The sequence below is a fragment of the Pseudoliparis swirei genome, chromosome 13 (assembly GCF_029220125.1).
Source record: "Pseudoliparis swirei isolate HS2019 ecotype Mariana Trench chromosome 13, NWPU_hadal_v1, whole genome shotgun sequence".
NCBI classification, from domain to species: domain Eukaryota; kingdom Metazoa; phylum Chordata; class Actinopteri; order Perciformes; family Liparidae; genus Pseudoliparis; species Pseudoliparis swirei.
In genome coordinates this window covers 13,697,274-13,720,826 of record NC_079400.1, presented here as the reverse complement: position 1 = coordinate 13,720,826, position 23,553 = coordinate 13,697,274, and the positions used below count along the sequence as shown (strand labels likewise).

At 43.4% G+C, this 23,553-nt stretch overlaps 1 protein-coding gene across 1 annotated transcript in view; it reads left to right on the top strand.

Annotated features, from left to right (window-relative positions):
• The window catches only part of mtr (5-methyltetrahydrofolate-homocysteine methyltransferase), a 48,888-nt gene that overhangs the window by 13,333 nt on the left and 12,002 nt on the right, over nucleotides 1-23,553 (top strand). The window contains exons 3-26 of the mRNA XM_056429195.1: nucleotides 2,356-2,445; nucleotides 3,170-3,239; nucleotides 3,343-3,435; nucleotides 4,395-4,501; nucleotides 4,600-4,659; nucleotides 4,766-4,860; nucleotides 6,308-6,408; nucleotides 10,340-10,401; nucleotides 11,095-11,162; nucleotides 11,262-11,341; nucleotides 12,354-12,466; nucleotides 12,579-12,719; nucleotides 12,789-12,974; nucleotides 13,045-13,224; nucleotides 14,903-15,019; nucleotides 16,075-16,215; nucleotides 16,326-16,415; nucleotides 16,924-17,076; nucleotides 18,040-18,147; nucleotides 18,772-18,872; nucleotides 18,981-19,048; nucleotides 19,837-19,957; nucleotides 20,156-20,237; nucleotides 20,484-20,582. Of these exons, the coding sequence (XP_056285170.1) occupies nucleotides 2,356-2,445; nucleotides 3,170-3,239; nucleotides 3,343-3,435; nucleotides 4,395-4,501; nucleotides 4,600-4,659; nucleotides 4,766-4,860; nucleotides 6,308-6,408; nucleotides 10,340-10,401; nucleotides 11,095-11,162; nucleotides 11,262-11,341; nucleotides 12,354-12,466; nucleotides 12,579-12,719; nucleotides 12,789-12,974; nucleotides 13,045-13,224; nucleotides 14,903-15,019; nucleotides 16,075-16,215; nucleotides 16,326-16,415; nucleotides 16,924-17,076; nucleotides 18,040-18,147; nucleotides 18,772-18,872; nucleotides 18,981-19,048; nucleotides 19,837-19,957; nucleotides 20,156-20,237; nucleotides 20,484-20,582 (2,526 nt within the window). The remainder of the gene's footprint in view (nucleotides 1-2,355; nucleotides 2,446-3,169; nucleotides 3,240-3,342; nucleotides 3,436-4,394; nucleotides 4,502-4,599; nucleotides 4,660-4,765; nucleotides 4,861-6,307; nucleotides 6,409-10,339; nucleotides 10,402-11,094; nucleotides 11,163-11,261; nucleotides 11,342-12,353; nucleotides 12,467-12,578; nucleotides 12,720-12,788; nucleotides 12,975-13,044; nucleotides 13,225-14,902; nucleotides 15,020-16,074; nucleotides 16,216-16,325; nucleotides 16,416-16,923; nucleotides 17,077-18,039; nucleotides 18,148-18,771; nucleotides 18,873-18,980; nucleotides 19,049-19,836; nucleotides 19,958-20,155; nucleotides 20,238-20,483; nucleotides 20,583-23,553) is intronic.

Sequence of the window (23,553 nt, the reverse complement as noted above, 5' to 3'; positions counted from 1 at the left end):
GACGCCTGGTCCTGCTCCTGTAAACACTCCCTTTACTCTTCCCCACTCGTGCCCAAATATTCCCAAAAACGTCCTAAGGACTTCACGTTCAATTGGAATGCATCCACCAATGCGCGATGCTCCCTGCAGAATATTTCTGCATCTCGTTTGTACGGAGTCAGTCCTTCACATGCTTTTCTACATTGTTCTTCTGTCCATGGACGAAAAACATTTACCGTTATTTCCCGATCTAGGATGCCGTCTGCTTGCCCTGGCATTTGTAAACCGTAATGTGGATTTGCTACGGCGACCAAGGGGAACGCAGAGGCCTGTGCATGCATGTCATCTTTCAGTTGTTCTACGTCGGGGTATACAGGGGGAGTGAGAGACAGGTTCTTCCCTGCTGTAACTGAACGTGTTTCAACAGGACTACGCATCCCGCTCTCTCCCGTTTGTGCCATTCTCTCTTCGTGTTTATCTATTGTTGCCTCACCTCTCTTTTTCCTCTCTGCTCTGGCTCTCTCCTCTTTTCTTGCGATCTCTCTCTCTCTTCTGTCTAGTTCTTCTATGATTTGTCTCTCTCTGTCTCTCCTTGCTCTCCTTGCTGCTGCACTACCTGATGTTGACGCTCCTGTTTCATCGTCAGAATCTACTGAAACTGCCGCTACCATTGTACTTTGCTTTTCCCTCTCTTGACTTTCTGCTCTTTTCTTTGCTTGCTCACCCCATATTTTTGCCATTCTCATCTGTTTGTCCCACCCCTCTCTTTCTTTTCCTGTCTTTCCTGCCGCTGTAGCCCTAAGTTTTTCCAATAACTCAATACAGCTGGCTTTTTCTAACTTTCCTGTGAATCCATGTTTCTTATGCCAGGTTTTACAATGGATCGTACTACCAGGACAATAATACTCCATGTACTTCATGTCCCCCGTAGGGACCGGTTTGCTACCCCTATTCCCCATTATTCTTTACACTATGTGTTCTTATTTGACAATGTGTATTTCGGAACAGAGCGTGTGTAATTTACAGCTCTTACTAAAAAAACAAAAAATGACGAAGCAAATATGAGTCTCAATATTAGTTATCAGGATTTTAAAGTAAAATGTGTCTTTCACTAAACCAATCAGCGTTGGCGTGTGAGGTTACACTTGGCAGCGTGTAGTGTGTGGAGCTTTGTATCAGTTATCCCGCAGTATCACTCTCCGTCTCAAGCCATGCACAATTTTATCAAAAACATTCATTCACTTGCATTCGACATTCATTCACAATTATATGACCTCCTCAGGGTGGAGTAACCACTATCAAACCTCCTTTGGGTGGAGAAACCACTATCAAACCTCCTTTGGGTGGAGAAACCACTACCTCCTTTGGGTGGAGAAACCACTACCTCCTTCAGGTGGAGAAACCTCTATCAAACCTCCTTTGGGTGGAGAAACCACTACCTCCTTCAGGTGGAGAAACCTCTATCAAACCTCCTTTGGGTGGAGAAACCACTACTTACCTGTCATCTGAGGTCACTGGTTGGATCTGGATCCCGTCAATCGTCTCAGGAAAGAAGGAGGTTGGACAATTAAGGCACCGGCCCGGCCACGAATTCACGTCCCGGGACATTGACAGGATCAGCTAAGACCCTGGCTGTCGACAGACTTCGGCGTGTCTTCCCCTCCCTTTTTTCCGTTGACGATGTGTTGGGATCCGGCTCGAAGGACCAATTAATGTGGGGTTTTCACCTTAAAGATAAAGCCCCGCTCGTTCAATTACCAGACCAACTCCACTGACCACAGATGACAGACTCGAGCTCGTAGTTTTACTTGCTGCAAGGAGAGAGTTGAGCTGTGCCTTCACACGTCTCCAAAACACTCTGGCTCAGTTCTCCCCCGACAGTCCTTTTATTGAAACAAGTGGTTACACAAAACAGGATGAGGTCTCTTATCAGTGATGCTTCATGACCTTGAGTCCTGTGTGGTGTGGGTGAGTTATGTGGGGAGACCTGAAACACAACATTGTTCCTGTGTCTGCTTATTACCCAGATGTGACCCTGGAACCTTTTGCTCTTAGGTTGACCGGTACAGAATAAACAACACAGCAATAATATGATTGTAATTATTACTCTTCTTCTAGTAATTACAACCCCAAGGAGTAAACAATAATTCATAGGGTTTACATTCTTTAATACAATATTGAAAACACATGCTCTCAAACCTAACAATTAACTGTAAAGATGTATTTATGATTCATTTAATGTTATCTTCACTGATAAAAACAGTGCTTTGACAAATAAGGACATTTCTAAGTGACCCCAAACGTTTCAACGGTAGTGTACATGGTCATGTAAATCCATTGGTCAACATGTGTGTGAACCCTGCGCTCTGTTTCCAGGACTACCTGCTGGCCGGCGCTGACATCATAGAGACCAACACCTTCAGCAGCACCTCCGTGGCCCAGGCGGACTATGGACTGGAGCACATGGTATGGCGGATGACACTGTTGACCACTGGGGAGAAATCCTGCCAGGCGTCCACGTTTTAGTAAATCCCACCACGTTCACTTACAGTTGACTCCATTTTTTTAAAATTAACGATTTTCTCAGTTTAGTCAGTGTTTTTCCCCCGGATGGTGGACCCTCCATGTGTTTGTGGGTTCTGTGACCTTGATCTCACCAAGAGCTCCAACATCCTCCTGATTTCTGTTTTCAAGAGTCATAAGACACTGACATCAAAGTACTATTGTTTGAAGTTTAACATTTTATAAGGAATTCTAAATAAAACATATATTCTGTGTGTATGTAGTTCATTTGCTTTTACTTGCAGCTCCCCAGGGACGAGACGAGGCTCTTTCAGGTCATAAAGAGTAGTGCTGCGAGGATGTTGACTGTTACAGTGACTAATGTGACAAATGCAAACGCAGATCTCACTGTGAATCACACTGATGGCGTAAAGAAGTAAACGTTTTATACTCTGATTTCATGTGTCTGGTGGTTTGTTCTTCACACTACGACTTTAGATCTGGTCTCATGTTGTTTCATTGCACTGGCTGTCTCTATGATGTCCTGTATTGACTCCGGTCGTCATTGTAGGTCAAATAAAAAGATGCATTAACGTACTACATTGAGTCATAACCTTTGTTGTGCGTCCGATTCTTACCAACACACACATGTGACAGGCTGGTTTCTCTGTTGTGCGTTTGTCGCCAGGCGTACCGCCTCAACCGGGCGTCTGCGGAGCTGGCGAGGAGGGCGGCCGACGACGTCTTCAAACTAACGGGTCAGCTGGACTTTAAGCGCTGCAGCGGGGGTTAAACACATGCACGGGGGAGGCACACGCACACGCGTGTGTAATGTCAGCTGTGGTCTGTTTGTGTCATCAGGTTGTAAGCGCTATGTGGCCGGGGCGCTGGGGCCCACCAATAAGACGCTGTCTGTGTCCCCGTCTGTGGAGAGGCCCGACTTCAGGAACATCAGTAAGATGCAGACATTGTTTTATAAATAAAGTTTTCATGAAGTGACGGACACACACAAAAAACCCGATAGGTGAAGTAGCATATTTGAGATACGATAAGCTTATTATCCACCTCCTATAACCACATCAAAGAAATGGAGTCTTAAGGTATGAAGGACTTTGTTAGGTTGAGTTTTTATCTGTATTCGTGATTCTTTACATGCACTCTGGTCTGGAAGGCCTGACCTCTACACCATGACCTTTGATCCCTTCACCAGTGACTGATTTACATTTTAAGTAGTTTTTTTTGATGAAACTCAGTTTAGTGATTTATGTGTTTCTCTGCCATGGAATACATTCTCCACTTTCAGTCTGAATACAAGAAGTCTTAATTAATAATGTATCCCGACTGAAGCGCGACCTTTCAGAAACATGGCTTACCGAGCACTCGAGAGACTTCTTTAAAATGCCAAAATACATCTGTGTTCCCCGTGTAAGAGGGAGTCGATCTGGAGGTGGAGTATCTGTTCATTCACAGTGACGAGTCAAAATGAGGGACGAGGTGGAATCTGTTTTTTAGAGCTCTCTGGTGGAAGGAAAGTTATTGTTGAAGCTATTGATGGCCTAAAGCCAGTCTGGGCTGATATATCGACCTGATACACTTTGTTACAGTTTGAGTGATTTCAATATAAACTTAAAGAATACATTACATACTTCTACTGGGGACTTTATTATATTCTTTACTCTAGTTACTTTTCCTCTTGTTCAAAAAGCAACGAGTTACAGAAGATCTGTGACTTTGATATCACCTCAATTCTGTGTGTGTGTGTGTGTGTGTGTGTGTGTGTGTGTGTGTGTGTGTGTGTGTGTGTGTGTGTGTGTGTGTGTGTGTGTGTGTGTGTGTGTGTGTGTGTGTGTGTGTGTGTGTGTGTGTGTGTGTGTGTGTGTGTGTGTGTGTGTGTGTGTGTGTTCTCTCCCCAGCCTTCGATGAGCTGGTGGAGGCCTACTCGGAGCAGGTCAGAGGGTTACTGGACGGAGGAGCTGACATCCTTCTGGTTGAAACCATCTTTGATACGGCCAACGCGAAGGTAGCCCTCGTCTGATTGGTTCCCACATGTCAACAAACACATCATTTGATGTTGTATAGTATACAGGAGGTGATGTCTGTGCTCTCGTGTGTCTCCAGGCGGCCTTGTTTGCCATCGACCTGCTGTTTGAGAAGAGCTACGAGAGGAGACCTTTATTCGTACGTCTAGACTCCTGTTATATAATAATGTCTGTCTGTCTTGTGCCATATTATCGTCAAGCTATATTCAGATGAACACAGGGTTTATTATAACCCCCCCCCGTAGATCTCCGGCACCATCGTGGACCGGAGTGGACGCACTCTGTCCGGCCAGACGGGCGAGGCCTTCGTAGTGAGCGTGTCCCACATGAACCCCCTGTGGTGAGTCCCTGGACACCACACACCTGTCCCAGTACTACTACTCTCTCTGTGGTCCCAGTTCCTTACTGGTTGTGTCCCTCTGTGTTGCAGTATCAGGGTTTTTCCTGCATAGAGAAAATTTGGGCGCGCGCCTACGCCGTTTTCCCGAGCACCTATGACAAATCCCGAGCGCCTAAGGCAAAAAAAGTCTGCGATGGAAAAAAAAAAACAACAACCTGTGTTCATCATGTGCATGTCAGCAAATATGTTCTCAATAGTATGTTTCAAGTCGGCTACAGCCGAACCCTCGTTCTGTTTGGATCAATAGTAATCGAGTTGATAAGCGTGTCTTCTTGTCTGATCAATACGCAACTGTGAGGTGCGCGAATGGACTGAGCGGCCAGCTGCTGCGGTCAACTCAGCCGACACTCGGATCTCATTGGTCAACTCAGCCGACACTCACATGTCTGAGCCCCTATAGACTGATGTTCACGGTAAACGCATTCCATCGGGAGCGCGCGAGGGTTTTGATAAAGTTAGCGGCAGGATTCACGTGACACAACATCCGGTTTTACAAAGTTAGCGGAAAGAACCACGTGAAACATCCGTTTTTTCAAAATAAGATGTCGACAAATCATACACTAACATATACAAGTAAACAATGAACTGATTTTGTATCTTTAGAGATCGTTTCTGAGATTTAGCTTAAATTATGCGAACATTAAAACATTTGTACTGTACCAAGGAAGAGTTTATAAAAATAAGTCAGACTTTTGTATGTTAAAAAAAGTCCTGTAAATAGATTTCCTCAAGAGTTCCACGAAATGAATAATGCAGATGTGTTCCATACATATCTGAAATCCCCTACAATAGCAATCAAACAATTTTAATGTATCAATTAGGACATTTTTCAAAGTAAAAGTCCTAAATGTTTCAAGAAATCGGTAATTTCTTTAATGTTTGAGGTGCTTTATATATGTATTTTCTCATAGTCCTAGGCAATAATGCTACACAATAAATAGAATGCTTCAATCGGCACCGTGATCGGTGATCGGTTTTATCGGATCGGCAGATACTGATTTCAGTGATCAGTGATTGGCACCAAAAAACCTGATCGGTGCATCTCTAATTGTCAATCTATTAGCTGATCTATTTTAGCAAAATGATTTCCTCAAGCATTGCCTCCATTATTTATGAAGAAAGAAAAAAAACCTAGATGTCTGCTAATTACGGGAACAAGGCAATACAGACCGTGCGCGCGCCAACATTTTTTTGGGGGAGCACCGAAGACCCATTTTGACCCAGGAAAAACCCTGAGTATTGGTCTGAACTCCAGTGCCCGACTGGTTTTGTCCCTCTGTGTTGCAGTATTGGTCTGAACTCCAGTGCCCGACTGGTTTTGTCCCTCTGTGTTGCAGTATTGGTCTGAACTCCAGTTCCTTACTGGTTGTGTCCCTCTGTGTTGCAGTATTGGTCTGAACTGTGCCTTGGGGGCGACAGAGATGAGGCCGTTCATTGAAGCCATTGGAAAATGCACCACCGCCTTCATCATCTGTTATCCCAATGCAGGTAACCTTCACTTGGCCCAGACAACTGCATCTCTTCTTCATCTCAGGCCTTGAATCAGTTGGATTCCCCTTAGTTTAGTTTAGTTTATTTCGATCAGCAATACTATACAAAAATCAAAATTTCAACAAAAGAAGAAAGTGGCCGACCGAAAGGGTCATGGCTGAAGCTATCAAGCTTATAAGTGCCCTAACCTATGCTTTCATGAAAATACTTATTTTAGAGAACCATATACATATACCTATATATATACATATAAACATATACACATGCATACAAATTCACACACCCATATAAACATATATACACACACATAAACACACATACCTACATATACATAAAACAATCAACAAAACAAAAACAAAAAAAACTTGTCCCCATTACCCGTTACTTATGATGCGTCATCAATGCTGATACGTCTGTACTTGTCCAGAGTCATGTCTTTAAATATATTTTTTTATATCACCAGATTCTTACTTTCCTTGATGTCATCAGTTAAACTATTCCACTGTTTCACCCCACAGACAGATAAGCACATGCTTTTTAGAGTTGAATGAACAATTGGCTGTTTGAAATTCCATCTCCCTCTTAGTTCATACTCTCCTTCTCTATCTCTAAAAATCTTTTGAATATTTCCAGGAAGTGAATTATGTTTAGCTTTGTACACAATTTGTGCTGTTTTGAACTCTACTATATCCCTAAGTTTCAGTGTATGTGATTTTAAGAACAGTGCATTGGTGTGCTCAAGATATCCTACATTATTTACGATTCTAATTGCTCTCTTTTGCATGATGCATAATGGCTGTATGGTGCTTTTGTAGGTGTTCCCCCACACTTCAACACAATAGGTCATGTATGGTAGAATGAGAGTGTAATATAATGTCTGCAATGATTTATAGTTCAGTATGTGCCGTGTTTTGCATAATATCCCTACAGTTCGTGCTAATTTGCACCTTACATACTTGACATGTTGTTTCCAGCTAAAGTTGTGGTCGATTATCACGCCTAAAAACATATTCTCGAAAACTCTTTCCAGCATAACACTATCCAACATTAATTCTACCGGAGTATTCGGATGTATATTTGTATTACCAAAAACCATAAATTTTGTTTTTTTAATGTTTACTGATAATTTATTGACATCGAACCACAACTTTAGCTTACTCAATTCTGCCGTGACAACCTCCAACAGCTGCTGAAGGTTCTCCCCAGCACAGAATACATTTGTGTCATCAGCAAAAATAACATAATTCAATATTTTAGAAACATTGCAGATGTCATTGATGTACAGTACAAATAATTTCGGTCCAAGAATTGACCCCTGCGGAACACCACATATAATATCTAAGAGAGGTGACCTAGTTACACCCATCTGAACAAACTGTTTTCTGTTTTCAATGTAACTTTTTAACCAATTTAGCCCTACCCCTCTAATACCATACCTTTCCAGTTTATGTATTAAAATACCATGATCAATTGTGTCAAACGCTTTCTTTATGTTTACACCTACTGAATATTTTTTTTAATCACTGTTACTTGTTAATTCTTCGACTAAATCCATTAAAGCCATTGCAGTTGATCTATTCGTTCTAAAACCATATTGTCTGTCCATAAGCAACTCATATTTGTCAATGAAGCTGTCCAACCGCACAACAAAGAGCTTTTCGAGAATTTTAGAGAACTGGGAGAGCAGTGAAACTGGCCTGTAGTTAGTAAATAGGTGTTTTTCTCCAGCTTTGTATCCTGGGATTACTTTAGCAGTTTTCATATTACTGGGAAAGCATCCCAAGTCAAACGATAGATTACAGATGAAAGTTAGAGGGTCTACTATAGTGTCAATTACTTGTTTTATTAAAGTCATGTCAATACCATTCCAATCCAGAGATGTTTTGTTCTTAAACTTCTGAACAACGTTAATAATTTCATTTTTATCTGTACCTCTCAAATAGATAGTATCTGGATTTCTTTCTCCATAGAATATTTCAGCACCTCCTCCTTGTGGAGGGTTTATTTCTTTTGCCAGTTTGGGCCCCACATTCACAAAGAAGTTGTTGAAGCTCTCCACCACCTCCTTCTTGTCAGTGATTGTCCTATAATTATCTATAAAATAATTAGAAAAGCTGGATATTTTTTTTTCTCCTAATGACTGAGTTTAGTATGTTCCATGTGCCCCTGATATTATTTTTATTTTTTTCTAACATTAAATTGCAGTAATCCTTCTTACATTTTCTAATAATATCAGTTAATTTATTTTTATATCTTTTATATTTCATTTCTTTTTCTCTAGTTCTATCTTTTATAAAAATTTTGTACAAGGTTTTTTTTTTTTTTACAGGCATTCAACAAGCCCTTTGTGATCCATGGTTTATCAGAGCTATTGATTTTCTTATTGCTTTGTCGCATTGGACAGCTTCTATCATATATTGATAAAAAAATATCCAAGAAAGAGTCATAAGCAGAGTTTACATCCACTGCTTCATAAACAGTTCTCCAGTCTTGTCCCAGCAATTCCCTTCTAAAAGCATCAAGGGTAACTTCTGTTCTTACTCTACTCTGTCTTGTTATACCTTCATCCTTCATCATTTTATGTTCACAATCGTAGATAACAAACACTGGTAGGTGGTCACTTATATCATTTATAAGTAACCCACTAATTAAATTATCTTCCATGTTATTAGTGAATATATTATCTATAATTGTTGCTGATTGAGCTGTTATTCTACTGGGTTTAGTAATGATAGGGTATAAGCTCATACTGTACATTGTCGCAGTATATTCATCAATCGATAATAGTTTATTTGGATTTAATAAATCAATATTGTAATCACCACAAATGAAAGTGACTTTCTGCTCAGTGTTTGTAAACATACCTTCCATCACTTCCTTGAACTTCTCTATACTGGAGCTGGGAGCTCTGTAAACACAACTAACAATAAGATTTTTCTTTTTTCTCATGAAAATCTCTATAGAAATACATTTACACACATCCTCAATAGCAGCAGTCATGCAGTTAACAATCTTATATTTAAGTCTTCGATCAACATACAAAGCTGTCCCCCCTCCCTTTTTGTTGTCTCGATTACTGAAATTTAAATCATACCCTTCCAGTTCAAAATCCACACCTTTCTCCAGACTAAGCCAGGTTTCAGAGATGGCTATCACACTAAAGGGTGAGGTGAATTGACCTAGATAATCTTTTATATTTTCTAAATTGGCATATAAACTTCTGCTATTGAAGTGTATGATCGATATTCCATGTCTTAGATCAAATTTAGTATTAAACTGGTCATCAGTTCTGTTCTGCACTATTTGTTTAGTTTGTTCTGTATTGTATTGCGTTGTAATGTACATTTTGTGTAAGCACAGAGACACTTTACCAAGTCAAATTCCTTGTTGTGCAAACTACTTGGCCAATAAAACTGATTCTGATTCTGATTCTGATCAGTGTAGTACTGGCAATTCTCCCAGAGTTTGTGAGTGAGTGGTTACAGGTGAACAGAATGTACGGAGTCCATACCATCACCTGTTCAGTGTTGCATCATCATCATGTTGAACAGGCCTTGAGATGTTGGAGTCAAATTACATTTGATTTCAAACAATGTATATATTTTTGTTTTGATAAAATACTATGCACATTTTCCACTGAGATTAAATACAAATATAAATAAGACTGGTCTGATTAATTTAGGTTTTGCATAGTTTTTTATTGAACCCATACATTTCTATACATTATACACTCAAACTTATCGATTGTTAAGTTAGTACACGTTTGGCCACCCTGTCAGACATCTATGCTTCGAGACATAATATTACAAACAATATAATGCAATGCAAAGACCCACCATGCTGCTGTTCTGTGTAACACAGGTTGACCTTTAGCCTTCTTCACGTTGCACCGCGTGTCGACCTCATAGTTTATGTTTCCTCCTCTCAGGTCTTCCCAACACATTTGGAGACTACGACGAAACTCCAGAAGTAACGGCCTCCAATCTCAAGGTTCTTTAATTCTACTGAGTTATCTATTGTTATGGCTGCTGTTGGATGGTCAGAGAGACATGGTCACATGACCACGAGGACCATGTTGAGGAGCGGTTGACTCTGAAGGGGAAGTCCGTTTTTATATACACAAAGGACAATGAGATTTGGTAAATAGTTTATAGGTGACGGTATTTGTGTTGTTTAAGGTGATTTATGGATGATTTCATGTTGTTTTTAAGGAAACTGATCCAGTTTTATACACAACACACCAACATGAGATTTATTTCCATTTTCTCCTGCTCCTATAGTGAAAGGCCAAAAAGCTGATTTCTAGGGTCGTCGCAAATACCTTATTTTTGGCTCCAGAGCTTTGATATTAATCAAAGTAGCAAAACCAATAAAAAAAGAGTTATCCTTGAACAGAATATATGAATCCCAAAATTTAAAAGTGAAACCCAACGGACAAATATCTGAATTATGGAATATTTCATGTCTAGCTCCACATTTCCACCAACATATTGCATCTTCACTTTGAATGATAGTAAACGTATTCGGTGAAGGACTCTTTGTGTTGGCTTTGTGTAACTTTAACGTGCTGCTGTTCTTTATTTACCGTCCTGGTTTTACACATGTTAAATTCCAAATATAAAGATGCATGCTCAGTGAATCCAGCCGACCTGATGGAGAGCTTGTGTTTCTGTTCCTCTGCAGGAGTTTGCCACCGACGGGCTGGTGAACATCGTGGGAGGCTGCTGTGGGACCACTCCGGGACACATCAGGTCACTCTTCATTTAGTTCTGGCAAGAAAACATAGAAATGTAAAAACGTGATTTTGAAAAGGTTTAGATATCCTCCCCCTCCTCTTCTTCCTCACCCAGAGCTCTTGCTGAAGCAGTCACACACTGTCAGCCACGAGTTCCTGCTGCTGATGGTTATCAGGACTACATGCTGCTGGCAGGTATTAAACACAAATGAAAGCCCTGATTTTCACCTGTTCCTCGGTATCATTCAGTACGATGAGGTTTGACCACTCTGCTGCTCAGGTGCAACGTGAAAGAAGATCTCACGTTATGACAGAACGTGAAGCGGTTATGATGCTGACGTCTCTGTGTTGCAGAGAGAGCTACTGAAGTGAGCTCTGCTGACCAGCGAGCACTGACCCGTCCTTTCTGTTAGCAACGCTTATATCCAGGCGGCGACCTCCGGTTCTGCCACTCGTCTTAAAAGCTGCATTCTCTCTACTGACCAGCAGGAGGCGCCTCCTCTCGTTGTTAAAAAGAAGTCTAATTGTGTGGAAGTCTGATAGAAAATGACTCTACTCTTGATGTATTCCCTCAGTAAACATTGTAAACATGAGTTTATGGTCTCAACCTCTAGTTTCAAGTCTTCTATACAACGTGATGTTACATATTATATAGGGGGCAATATTCCCCCCACTCACTGAACTCAAAAGTCAGTCAAAGTCAGTTTTATTTGTCAATTTTCCATATGTGCAAACATACAGAAGATCGAAATTGCCCCCAAAGGAATTGGGGGCAATTTTTTAAAACTTGTGAAATAACATTTAACCTTTGTTCAAAAATAATAGATATTCTTATTCAGGCTTACAGTATATGAGTAATTGTCATAAAAATGGTAATAATAACACAGCGATTATCAAAACATGATATAGCAACTGGACTGGGTCACAGGCTATGATATTTTTGACAAGTTCATGAAATTAATAGAGGAAATTCTGGGGGACATTTGTTGCCCCTCTCCTAGTGATATCGGGGGCAAAATTATATTTCTTAGGGGCAGTTTTGTCCTTTTCCCTCCTGTATTTCTGACACTGTATGGACCGAGTAGTGACAGCTGACATCACCTTAGGTTACTGTGAAGAAAGCTCGTTTGTTTCATTTCACAAGCCTTCTCTTCCCCAGTAGGATGTTTTGAGACTCATTTCTGGGAGTTTCTTTTCTCTTTTCCAGGTCTAGAGCCGTTCAGGATCGGCCCGAACACCAACTTCGTGAACATCGGCGAGCGCTGCAACGTGGCCGGGTCACGCAACTTCGCCAAGCTCATCATGGCCGGAAACTACGAGGTGAGAACGATTTAGAGTGCTATCTTTTATTATTTGGCGGTACAATTTTTTTCATTTGTCAAACATCTCTGGCCAAATCCTGAGCGTAGCTGAAATGATGTCTGTTGTCCAGGAGGCTCTCAGCATCGCCAAGGCCCAGGTGGAGATGGGAGCCCAGGTCCTGGATATCAACATGGACGAGGGGATGCTGGAGGGGCCGGCAGCGATGACCAGATTCTGTAACTTGATTGGCTCTGAGCCAGACATCGCTCGGGTAAGAGTCTGACGGGCAGTGGAGATGAACACGTACAAGCCGCTCCTAACTCGCCCACTTCCTCCACAGGTTCCTCTGTGCATCGACTCCTCCAACTTCTCTGTGATCGAGGCCGGGCTGAAATGCTGCCAGGGGAAGTGCATCGTGAACAGCATCAGCCTGAAGGAAGGAGAGGAGGAGTTCCTGCACCGCGCGGCCACGGTGAAGCGCTACGGGGCCGCTGTGGTGGTCATGGCCTTCGATGAGGAGGGGCAGGTGGGCGACAATCATACACAACCTCAGCTGTGTGTGAGTGTGTGTGCTGACCCGTCTGCCTTCCCTCTAGGCCGCAGACACGGAGCGCAAAGTGGAGATCTGCACTCGGGCCTACGAGCTGCTGGTCCGCAAAGTGGGATTCAACCCCAACGACATCATCTTTGACCCCAACATCCTCACCATCGGTACGGGCATGGAGGAACACAACGACTACGCCATCTACTTCATCAGAGCCACCAAACTCATCAAGGTGAACTCAGAGTAATCACATCATGATATGATGAAGGACCGCAGCTCACTGGTCAAGGTCAGAGCGGTTGAAATGGTCAACCTTGGGGAAACCCCAATGTTCTCTCATGTGAGGGCTAAATGTCTTTCATTGGCTACAGTTAGGCTCAATCATACCTTCAAACTTGTCACCTTTCGGTGAAATTCACCGTTTTGAACTCAAAATAGGTCATCCACGTGAATCGTGGAGATCCGAAGAGTTTTTGTTTTGGGGGGGGGGGGGGTCACCTGGCCCGCTGCCGTTGAGATTGCAGTGAGACGCGGAGAAAAGTGTGAAGTGGTGCTCTTCTTCGCAATGAAACATCTTTGATGAGACGTGTCGAGTCTCGGCCAATCAGCGTTCAGATGTCGACAGCGTTTGGGGGTTCAGGTTAGCTTGAATGTTAGCCCGCTACATCTGCTGCTGTCACGCTGCACGGTGTAGCGATGCTAACAAAGTACCCGTACGTTAAACACGATGTGATTTACCATATTTTTAGTATCGATACTTCATTAAGAGAGCGATCAGAGCGCACGCGCTGCTCCGTGTCGAGCTGTCTGCGCACACTGCGCTGCGCAGCTCACAGCGAGAGAAGAGGCGGAGCTTAGAGACCGACTTCGGCTTAAACAAATAAAAAGATGCCAGAAGTGAAATGTTTCAGTTTGTAAAGTTCTGTAACTCTACAGCTGCTCATCCTGATGAACTCTGTATCATCTGATCAGAGACTAACGGCCTCATAGTGTATCATCAATGCTATGATGGAACCATGTAGTTTCATTCATATCTGGCTGTATTAATACTAATATTACTGTCATTTGTTAAGTGTTGAAAAAGTTGGTAAAAAGTGAACCATACAGATGTTTTATTTATTACTATTATAGATAAATATACCAGTCTCGTATTTATGGTACCATATTGTTTTTATGGTATTGTATTTAATTCTGGTATCGGGTATCATGATATTTATGGCAGGTATGTAATATGTATAGAAGTTATAATACGAGTATCGTGACAAACAGGTAGAGACAGAACAGATTCAGGGAAAAGTCCATGAGGACTGTTCAGGCAAAACAAAGGAAGTTGGTTCATGAATGACTTTAACCATATTATATATAATGACAATGTATATTTGTTATTACTATCATTATAGGGCTGAGTCAGAGCGGAGGACCTTTTGTTCTTAAACTGTTTATTATCATTATTTAGATTTGTGGTCAGAACAATAAAATGACTGTAGTTGTGGTTCTAAAAGCTTTGAGGCTTCAAACAATGTGGATGTGGTGTGGTGACAAAAAAAAAAAAATTCACCTGCACCCCCCCCCCCCCCCCCCGTTGTCACCTTTTTCACCCCTCATGAGTTTGCAGGTATGCTCAATGTACTCTTTAAAACACAGACATTCCACTTCTATACGCCTGGATACTGTTAACAGGAACATTCAGTAGATCATGCTTACCAAGCTAAACTAAATTATCATAGTTATTTTGAGATTCTTATTGCAAATATTTCAAAATTATTATTGGTTTCTGCTTATTGTCGCCTTTAATACACACACATTGCAAATTATACTCTTGCACCTTTATATTTGTCCACAATGATAACAACTAAAAGACCACGTCATACATGTAACGTGTGTGTGTGTGTGTGTGTGTGTGTGTGTAGGCGACATTACCAAGAGCCAGGGTGAGTGGAGGTCTGTCCAACCTGTCCTTCTCCTTCAGAGGGATGGAGGCCATCAGAGAAGCGATGCATGGAGCCTTTCTCTACCAAGCCATCAAGGTAAACACTGACGCACAACTACCCGTCCTCCTCACACCTCATCACAGTCAGGTTTGTGGTTTAAAGGATATAATCACGACGATGTTCTCCAGAAAGGGTTTTCAAGAGTTTTTTCCACCTCATAACTGGGCAGTTGAAGCCCAGACCTTCTCCATGGTTACATACCAAGGGTTCTTGAACGCAGCATATGTAAGTTTCCACTGCTAGAGGTACGTAGAGCAGCGAGGGACCCTGAGGTTGACTGTTTCTGCTATAACCACCTCTGGTGGGAAGCTATATCCATGTCATGAAGCTCCTGACCAGCGGCTCTCGTCCTGGTGTTCCTTCACAGTTTAGTACTCTGGGAGCTCCGAGCCGAGGCCCCCCGTCGTTACCCTCCTGTTATTGTGTAATCACACGCGTCGTCAAAAGCCTCTTTCACGTGGCTCTCTCTCCAGGATCTCTGTATGAGAGACGGTGTCTCTCAAGGTTATTTTATTAATCATGGCGCAGCAGGGCTGCTGCTCTCATGTGTGGTGAGGCAGCTGCTTCTCCTGCTCCTCCTCCCAGACTGCAGCAGGTGGAACAGGGCGCTGCTGGCCTCTGTCTTTAAGATCCTCCAGGCCCGATGGGCTCCTCACCAGCATCACTGATGCTCAGTAGATGAGAACCAATCATTTTCTGGGTGGTTTTCATCCCCCGTTGTAGAGCCCTCCTGTCCTGGGCCTAGTTTGTTGTGTTTTATTGTCTTCCTGTAAAAGTTCACAAGATCTTGCCACGGACATGTTTTGCTATTCTGATTCCCGTTGATTGAACACACCAAACATTTTTTATTCAAGAACAAATACATTTAGAAAAACAATGATCCAGAATAATAGAATCCTGAAGAACACCTAAAATTAACCTGAAGTCCATTCGCTGTTACTTACAACCAAAGCCCTGGAGTAGTATACACGGTATGAACAGTTACCACAGATCTCCCACAGTCCCAGGACCAAGCAGTCCAGTGAGAAGAGCATTCACAGACGGGCGTTCTACTCGTAACCCCCCCTCCCCCTCCCCTCCTCCTCCTCCAGGACGGGATGGACATGGGCATCGTGAATGCCGGGAACCTGCCGGTCTACGACGACATCGACAAAGAGCTGCTGCTCCTGTGTGAGAACCTCATCTGGAACAGAGACGCGGAGGCGACGGAGAAACTACTGGTCTACGCACAGGTACGTACTCACACACACACACACACACACACGCGCGCGGGCGCGATACACCCGGTCCTTGTCTCTCCAGTTTGGTGGACAGACGACGACTTCACTGCTTTTGTCCGTAGAACAACGTGAAAGGAGCGAAGAAGGTGGTGCAGACGGACGAGTGGAGAGAAGGGAGTGTGGCGGAGAGGTTGGAGTACGCGCTCATCAAGGTAACATGGACACTTGATGATGAGCACATGCATCCTCAGACTGGTTTGACTGACTGAAATAGGTGGATCTACGGGTGGGGGTAATTCAATTCAGCTTATTTTGTATAGCCCAATATCATAAATTTAAAATTTGCCTCAAAGGGCTTTACAATCTGTACACATAGACATCCCTGTCCCAGGACCTCATATCGGATCAATGAGGCAAAGGTGCATTGGCTCCTCCCACTTAGGAGACAGGACCAATAAGGCAAATGTGCATTGGCTCCTCCCACTTAGGAGACAGGATGTGTTGTGTATAATTTTATAGAAGCAGTGCAAAGTGAATGTCGTCTGTAGAATGTAGAGGTTTTTCTAGACTCAACATTTGTATCCTATTTTTACCATCTCTTTTTCTTTTTACGGAATATCAAAACCAAACATAATTTTCCCGATTATCGATTCTCCTGTTTTAATTCTTCCCTTTTCTCCCGTCATGCTCATCCCGTGCTGCTGCTGCTGCTGCTGCCAGGGGATAGACAAGTACGTGGTGGAGGACGTGGCGGAGTGCCGGGCTCAGGTGGAGCGCTACAGGCGACCCCTTCACATCATCGAGGGCCCCCTGATGAGCGGCATGAAGGTGGTGGGCGATCTCTTTGGAGCGGGCAAGATGTTCCTCCCACAGGTAGCACGGCAGCCCTTCACACACACACACATGTACATGTGTTTACCAAACACACTTCAGTCGCTAGCGGAGGGTTTGGTGTCAACAGAACATGGGTCTGTTCTCATGTTCTGGATGTTTCCATCTGTGATGTAGAATATGAAACCGTCAGACCTGTTGGTTTGTTACTTTTTAGTGTTTTTTAAGATGAAAATCGTTTTTTGGCCATAACTTGTGTATTTATTTGGTAATTGGGACAATTCTGCCAAAGTGTCGAATAGTATGAAATTGTAAAGAGGAGGAAAATAGCAACTCAACTGGTGGAAGGAGGGAAACACATGCTAGGGCTTTTCTATCTAACATGAAGCTGTAATCTTTATTATGTAATCAATACTATAAATAGTGTGAAGCAAACATGGAGTGTGGATAAGAAGTGGACGTAGTCATGGTGACGTCACCAGCTGGTTTGTGGACGTTTTACAGCCTCCAGTTCGGCAATTTTTTCGCTGCCATTTTGGCTTTTCTGCAACCAATGAGCTGACGTAGAGACGTGTCCATCAACTTGTAGCCCCACCCCTAAAGCGTCCCCTGCTTTATGGTCTGTTTGACTCTAAATGACCATAATGTACTAAATGATGACATCATGCTGTATAGAAGAATGTTTACTGAGGGAATACATCAAGAGAGAAGTAGTCATTATATAGACTTCTATACAACCAGAGGACTCGCCCCCAGGTGGTCAGCAGAGAGAATGCAGCTTTAACACATGAAGCATAGACTTCTATACAACCAGAGGAGTCGCCCCCAGGTGGTCAGCAGAGAGAATGCAGGTTTTAAGACACTTCCACATCCGCTTCACTCAGCCGAAGGTTGCCGCCTGTTAGCTTAGTGTTGCTTTCAAGGGGACACAAATTACAAGACAAATCTCATTTATATCTCTATAAGTCTGTTTAGTTCTGAGTAAATGTCCTCGTGTGTTTGCAGGTGATCAAGTCGGCTCGCGTGATGAAGAAGGCGGTGGGCTATCTGATTCCTTTCATGGAGAAGGAGAGGCAGGAGATGATGGCGCTGTCGGGGTCAACTGAGGAAGTGGTTAGTCTTCACTTAATAAGGAGGTATTTGTATTTATGTCCATGATCTTTAGATCTAAATGGGATGTCACCATGATGGTTGCATACATCTGTTAAACCTAAACAATGTCCATTCATTTATGTAGGCTTTTGAAAGGTGGTCCTAAATGACCTAATGTTTAAAAAAAAAATATTTATGTGTTTACATATTGTGAAACTACATTGGTTAGGTTCTTTACAATTCAATCACACCATGTTGAGGACCAAAGCATAACTCATTCAGATCGATCCTCATGGTATAAGAGCGGGTTTCAGTTGAGCTGATGCTCAATCGCCTGTCTTTAGAGGGCGTCTCTTCATCTCCATCATAAACATGAAGCTATGAAGAACAAAAACACAACGATTCTTCAGGGGATTATTTACGAATGAAAACAGGGAAAAAAAGATCCCCTGAAACGGTACTTACCGGCCTTTAAGATTGTTTCAGGAAGTAAGCTGAAATAGTGGCAGTGTCGAAAATATGGAGGAGAATAATAAAGAGGAGAGAAGTGTCGGCCTCCAGAGAGTCAGACAGTAAAACATGGGGCAGCTTTCCGCCGGTTTCCTGGTGCTTGACTTCCTCCGGTGTTTTCTCCTCTGTCTGCAGGATCCCTACCAGGGCACCATCGTGCTGGCGACAGTGAAGGGAGACGTCCACGACATTGGAAAGAACATTGTAGGCGTGGTGCTGGGTTGCAACAACTTCAGGTAAAACGGTTTTCTCCGCTGGACGTTTACAGTTCCATCACCGACTGTCTGCTCGATAATGCTCTGAATACGAATGTAACGCCTTTGACACGTGTCCGTGTCGTTCAGAGTGATAGACCTGGGCGTCATGGTTCCCTGTGATCGGATCCTCAGAGAGGCCATCGCACACAAAGCAGGTACTGCGCTCACTTCAAACGACATGCGGAGCATATTTATACAAAATGAATTTAGCAGTAAAGAAAACTGATTTCATAAATGTGTTTCCAGAAAATGTCTCTAACTTTGAGCCAAGTGCCACAAACGGCTGGTTCCAGTAAGACGTGCAGACCCTTTGGGCTCAGGACACACGTTGCATGTGAGCGTTTCAGCTTGAGAAGATGACATAACGTTGGCGGAGGCCGTTAAGGTCGCGTGCAGCTCCTGAAGAGGAAGACTACTTCTACTCTCTAAAAGTCGAGGTCTTCCGGTGAAGAGCGGTACGGAGTAGTCGCACGCGTTGCACTCCCCCGCAACCTTTTCAATAATAACTTCTACTTAACCCCAAACTTCAGGAAACAGCTTCTACAAAGGCAGGAACTGTCCTTAAACGGCACCATGGCCGCCAAAAATAAGCAAAGCAAGAAAGAAGATTTCTGCATGTTTGGGTAGGAAGATAATTCTCATAAGAGGATCGAAGGGATCGTGAGTCATGAAGATGAAGCCGCGCAAAACAAATGTAAACAGAATATTTACCATCATGTTAGCATCCAAACAAGAGGTTACAGGTGATTATTGGGGACGTGCTTTGTCGTGACTTTTTTCTTTTCCTATAATCAGAATAAATCGTTTGCTCGTTGGTGAAAGATACATAATAATAACGTTAGTAACCCGCCTGGCCAGTGAAGGCGTTGAGGCCGCATCACTCGCTCTTCTTTCATAACAGCAGCAGCAGCAGCCATGTGAGACGTCGGCTTTGTTCCTGCAGATATCATCGGCCTGTCGGGGCTCATCACCCCGTCTCTGGACGAGATGATCTACATCGCCAAAGAGATGGAGAGACTGGGAGTGACCACGCCGCTGCTGATTGGAGGAGCCACCACATCAAAGTAACACAAAGGAACACACACACACGGAACACACACACACACACAGGGTCCATTCAGGGCGCCTGAGACCCACACACTGATCTGTATGACTAGTTGATGAGTGAGTAACGGATGCACTTCATTGTAAGGTGGACGACTCCACCATGTGGATGTTTTGCAGTGGTCTCTTGGGTAATGGGTGTGTTTTTGTGTTGATAGGACGCATACGGCCGTGAAGATCGCCCCTCGCTACTCCTCTCCTGCTATCCATGTCCTGGACGCCTCCAGGAGCGTGGTGGTGGTAAGACCACTCCCCCTTTTCAAAACCCCCACAGCGTTAACGTGGCTATGAATAGAAACGCATTGAGAAACAGCCTCCACAAGCATCCTGGTGGGACGATATCAACATATGTTTATTTAGCCAAATGGATTTAAATGAAAGCAGATTAGTCTCTCTAGGAATACCCCGACGCACATGGTCCTCCTTTGGGGGGTTTGGGGGAGTTGATGTGAGTCCTAACCTCCTGCGCCTGTCCCTGTCTGTCAGTGCTCACAGCTCCTGGACGAGGCGGTGAGGGAGGAGTACTTTGAGGAGCTGAAGGAGGAGTACGAGGAGATCAGGCAGGAGCACTACAACTCCCTGAAGGTAAAGATGGAGATGTGACACCTCCCGGGTCCCGTGACCCTCGTACTGGAGGCAAAGTCAGCATGGCATCTAAGTCTCTGGAACCATTGAGCATTCATCTTTAAATAGTCCTACAGTTTAATTTGTAAAACAAACCTCATAAGAGAGCTGGTCGTTGGAGTTTTTACCTTCGCATTGAAAATGCGGAAGGTTATGTTTTGATCGCCGTGTATTTATTTATTTATTTATTTATATGCGTGTTCCTCGCATAACAAAAAAGGTTTTAAACCGAATCGCATGAAATTTGGTGGGATGATTAGTTATTATCCGGGGACCATTTGATTCGATTTTGGGATCAATCGGGTCAAAGGTCAAGGTCAGGGTCATGAAAAGGTAAAAATCTTCTTTTTACCATAGCACGGTCAATTTTTATCCAATTGGCATGCAACTAATGCCAAAATGTTCATAATTCAATGCCCAATCTTGTGATATGCGAAGGTAAGCGCTCTACCGAGTGCCCATTCTAGTTTTATTAAATGTTATTATAACAGTAAAAAAAAATTGGCCATATTTAAATCCATACATGCTGCTCTAGTGTGTATGTGAGGCCGCAGCACGGCGCGCTCGTGGTGATGAAGACAACATGTCACCCATCAGTGTGGCTCGTTGAGGAAGATGTGATGTCAGGCTTCTGACACACACTACTTAAACTAGAATGGGCACTCGGTAGAGCGCATACCTTCGCATATCACAAGATTGGGCATTGAATTATGAACATGTTGGCATTAGTTGCATGCCAATTGGATAAAAATTGACCGTGCTATGGTAAAAAGAAGATTTTGACCTTTCCATGACCTTGACCATGACCTTTCACCCGATTGATCCCAAAATCTATTCAAATGGTCCCCGGAAAATAACCAATCATCCCACCAAATTTCATGCGATTCAAGAAGATTTTGACCTTGATCTTTGACCCGATCGATCCCAAAATCTAATCAAATGGTCCCCGGATAATAACCAATACAAATAAATAAATAAATACACGGCGATCAAAACATAACCGTCCGCATTTTCAATTTTTCAACTGGCCGGCGTTTCTGACATTACAGTGAGACACGGAGAAAATGTGAAGTGGTGCTCTTCGCAAATAAAACATCTTTGATGGGACGTGTGAGTCTTGGCCAATCAGCGTTCAGATGTCGACAGCGTTTGGGAAGTTAGGTTAGCGTGAATGTCAGCCCGCTACATCTGCTGCTGTCACGCTTTTTAGTATCAATACTTCATGAAGAGCGCGGGATCAGAGCGCACTCGCTGCTCCGTGTCAAGCTGTCTGCGCACACTGCGCTGCGCAGCTCTCACAGCGAGTGGCGTCATGTGGCGGAGCTTTTGAGACTTAAAGACAATGCATATTTGTTATTACTATCAATATAGGGCCTGATCACTGACCTAGTCAGAGCGGAGGACCCCCCCCCCCCTACCAAAAACGACCACAATTATCAGGAAGTTACTTAATTTGTAAAATAGTGTAACGTGGGACTTTTTAACCCGTGTGATTGTCGCTCAAGTGGGACGTAGAGATTTCTCTGAATGGGCCTCGCTCCCATTCACACCTGGGCCCATGCTAAATAAATATTACTGAATATTTCAAGGTGTGGCGGCCATTTTACCTGGTTCACCATCATCTTTCAAGGTATTGTAACTATTCTCTTAACAATACATATATACATCTATTATATTCTTATTAAAAGGGTTTGTGGGCACTGACTTAGTCAGAGCGGAGGACTCTTCCCCCCCCCCCCCCCCCCCACCTTTTTCACCCCTCATGAGTTTGCAGGTATGTACTCAAGTTGAAGATGTTTTTTGGTCATGTTAAATAGCGTGTGACACTGGTGTGAACCAAAGGACCAATCATTGGTCTGCAAGTTGCTGATGGCACCCTGGAAACTGTTCCTGTCGGCTTATATTGAGCAGGGTGTCTGCGGGGCATTAAAAAGTCTTAAAAAGTCTTAAATTGCTTTTCCTAAAAATAAGGCCTTAAAAAGTCTTAAATTGTCTTAAATTCAGATTGGATTGGTCTTAAATTTTTTGGGTGTCATGTCATTACGAATATGAGGCAATCTGTTCCGCCAGGTCCGTATTTTGCTCCGGTTGCTCTGCGGCGTCTCTAGTGTCACCGGGGCCACGCCCCTTCTCTTAAAGGGGCCCTGCGTATTCGGTCCCATCCCCTACAACGTGAAGCATCGGCTACTTTAGAAAATATCGGGGGGGATGCAAGTTCAACAACGGCTTGAAAAGAACGAGTGTTTCTGGTCACGGTGGGTGAAATGCTTCTGAAGCTGCGTTATGTGTCGGGAGACTTTCCAGCGGTGGAATCTCACGAGCAGAGCAAGAAGCACAGAGACTAGCGAAGGCCGCCAGCAGCCCGCGGGGCTAGCTCCTGCTCCGCCGCTAGCTGCTGCTCCGCCGCGAGCTCCTGCTCCGCCGCCAGCAACGACGTCAACGAAACAACGCTGGAGGTCACCGGAGGAAATCCAGCGCCGTGCAACAAAGAGCTCATCACCGAAGTCCAACGCTGCAGTGCGTTCTTCATTCTGTTCCACGAGACTCTGGACCAGACCACCGCGAGCAGACAGCTGGACTTCATGTGCGCTCTTGGTGAAATGACCAGGTCCAGTCAGGATCCTATGGAGCACAGCTCATGGGCCATGACACGCCCAGGACCTACTTCAGCATCTCAAAGTAAGTCTGCCAAATATATATGTATTAACTAACCTCATGTATATGAGTATGTGTATCATATAGTTAAGCTTTCCTCGTGTGTCAAGTTAATAACAGCTATGCATAGGCGCACTCCACATTAATTAGACTAATTAACAATAGTTTTAGAATGGTAGTAGAGTGGTGTTTACCTGTCAATATGTCTACATAGTGTTCACTAGGCTCAAGGGATGGCTCACGTTGCTTAATTTGTAAAAATAATTTTCATTCATAT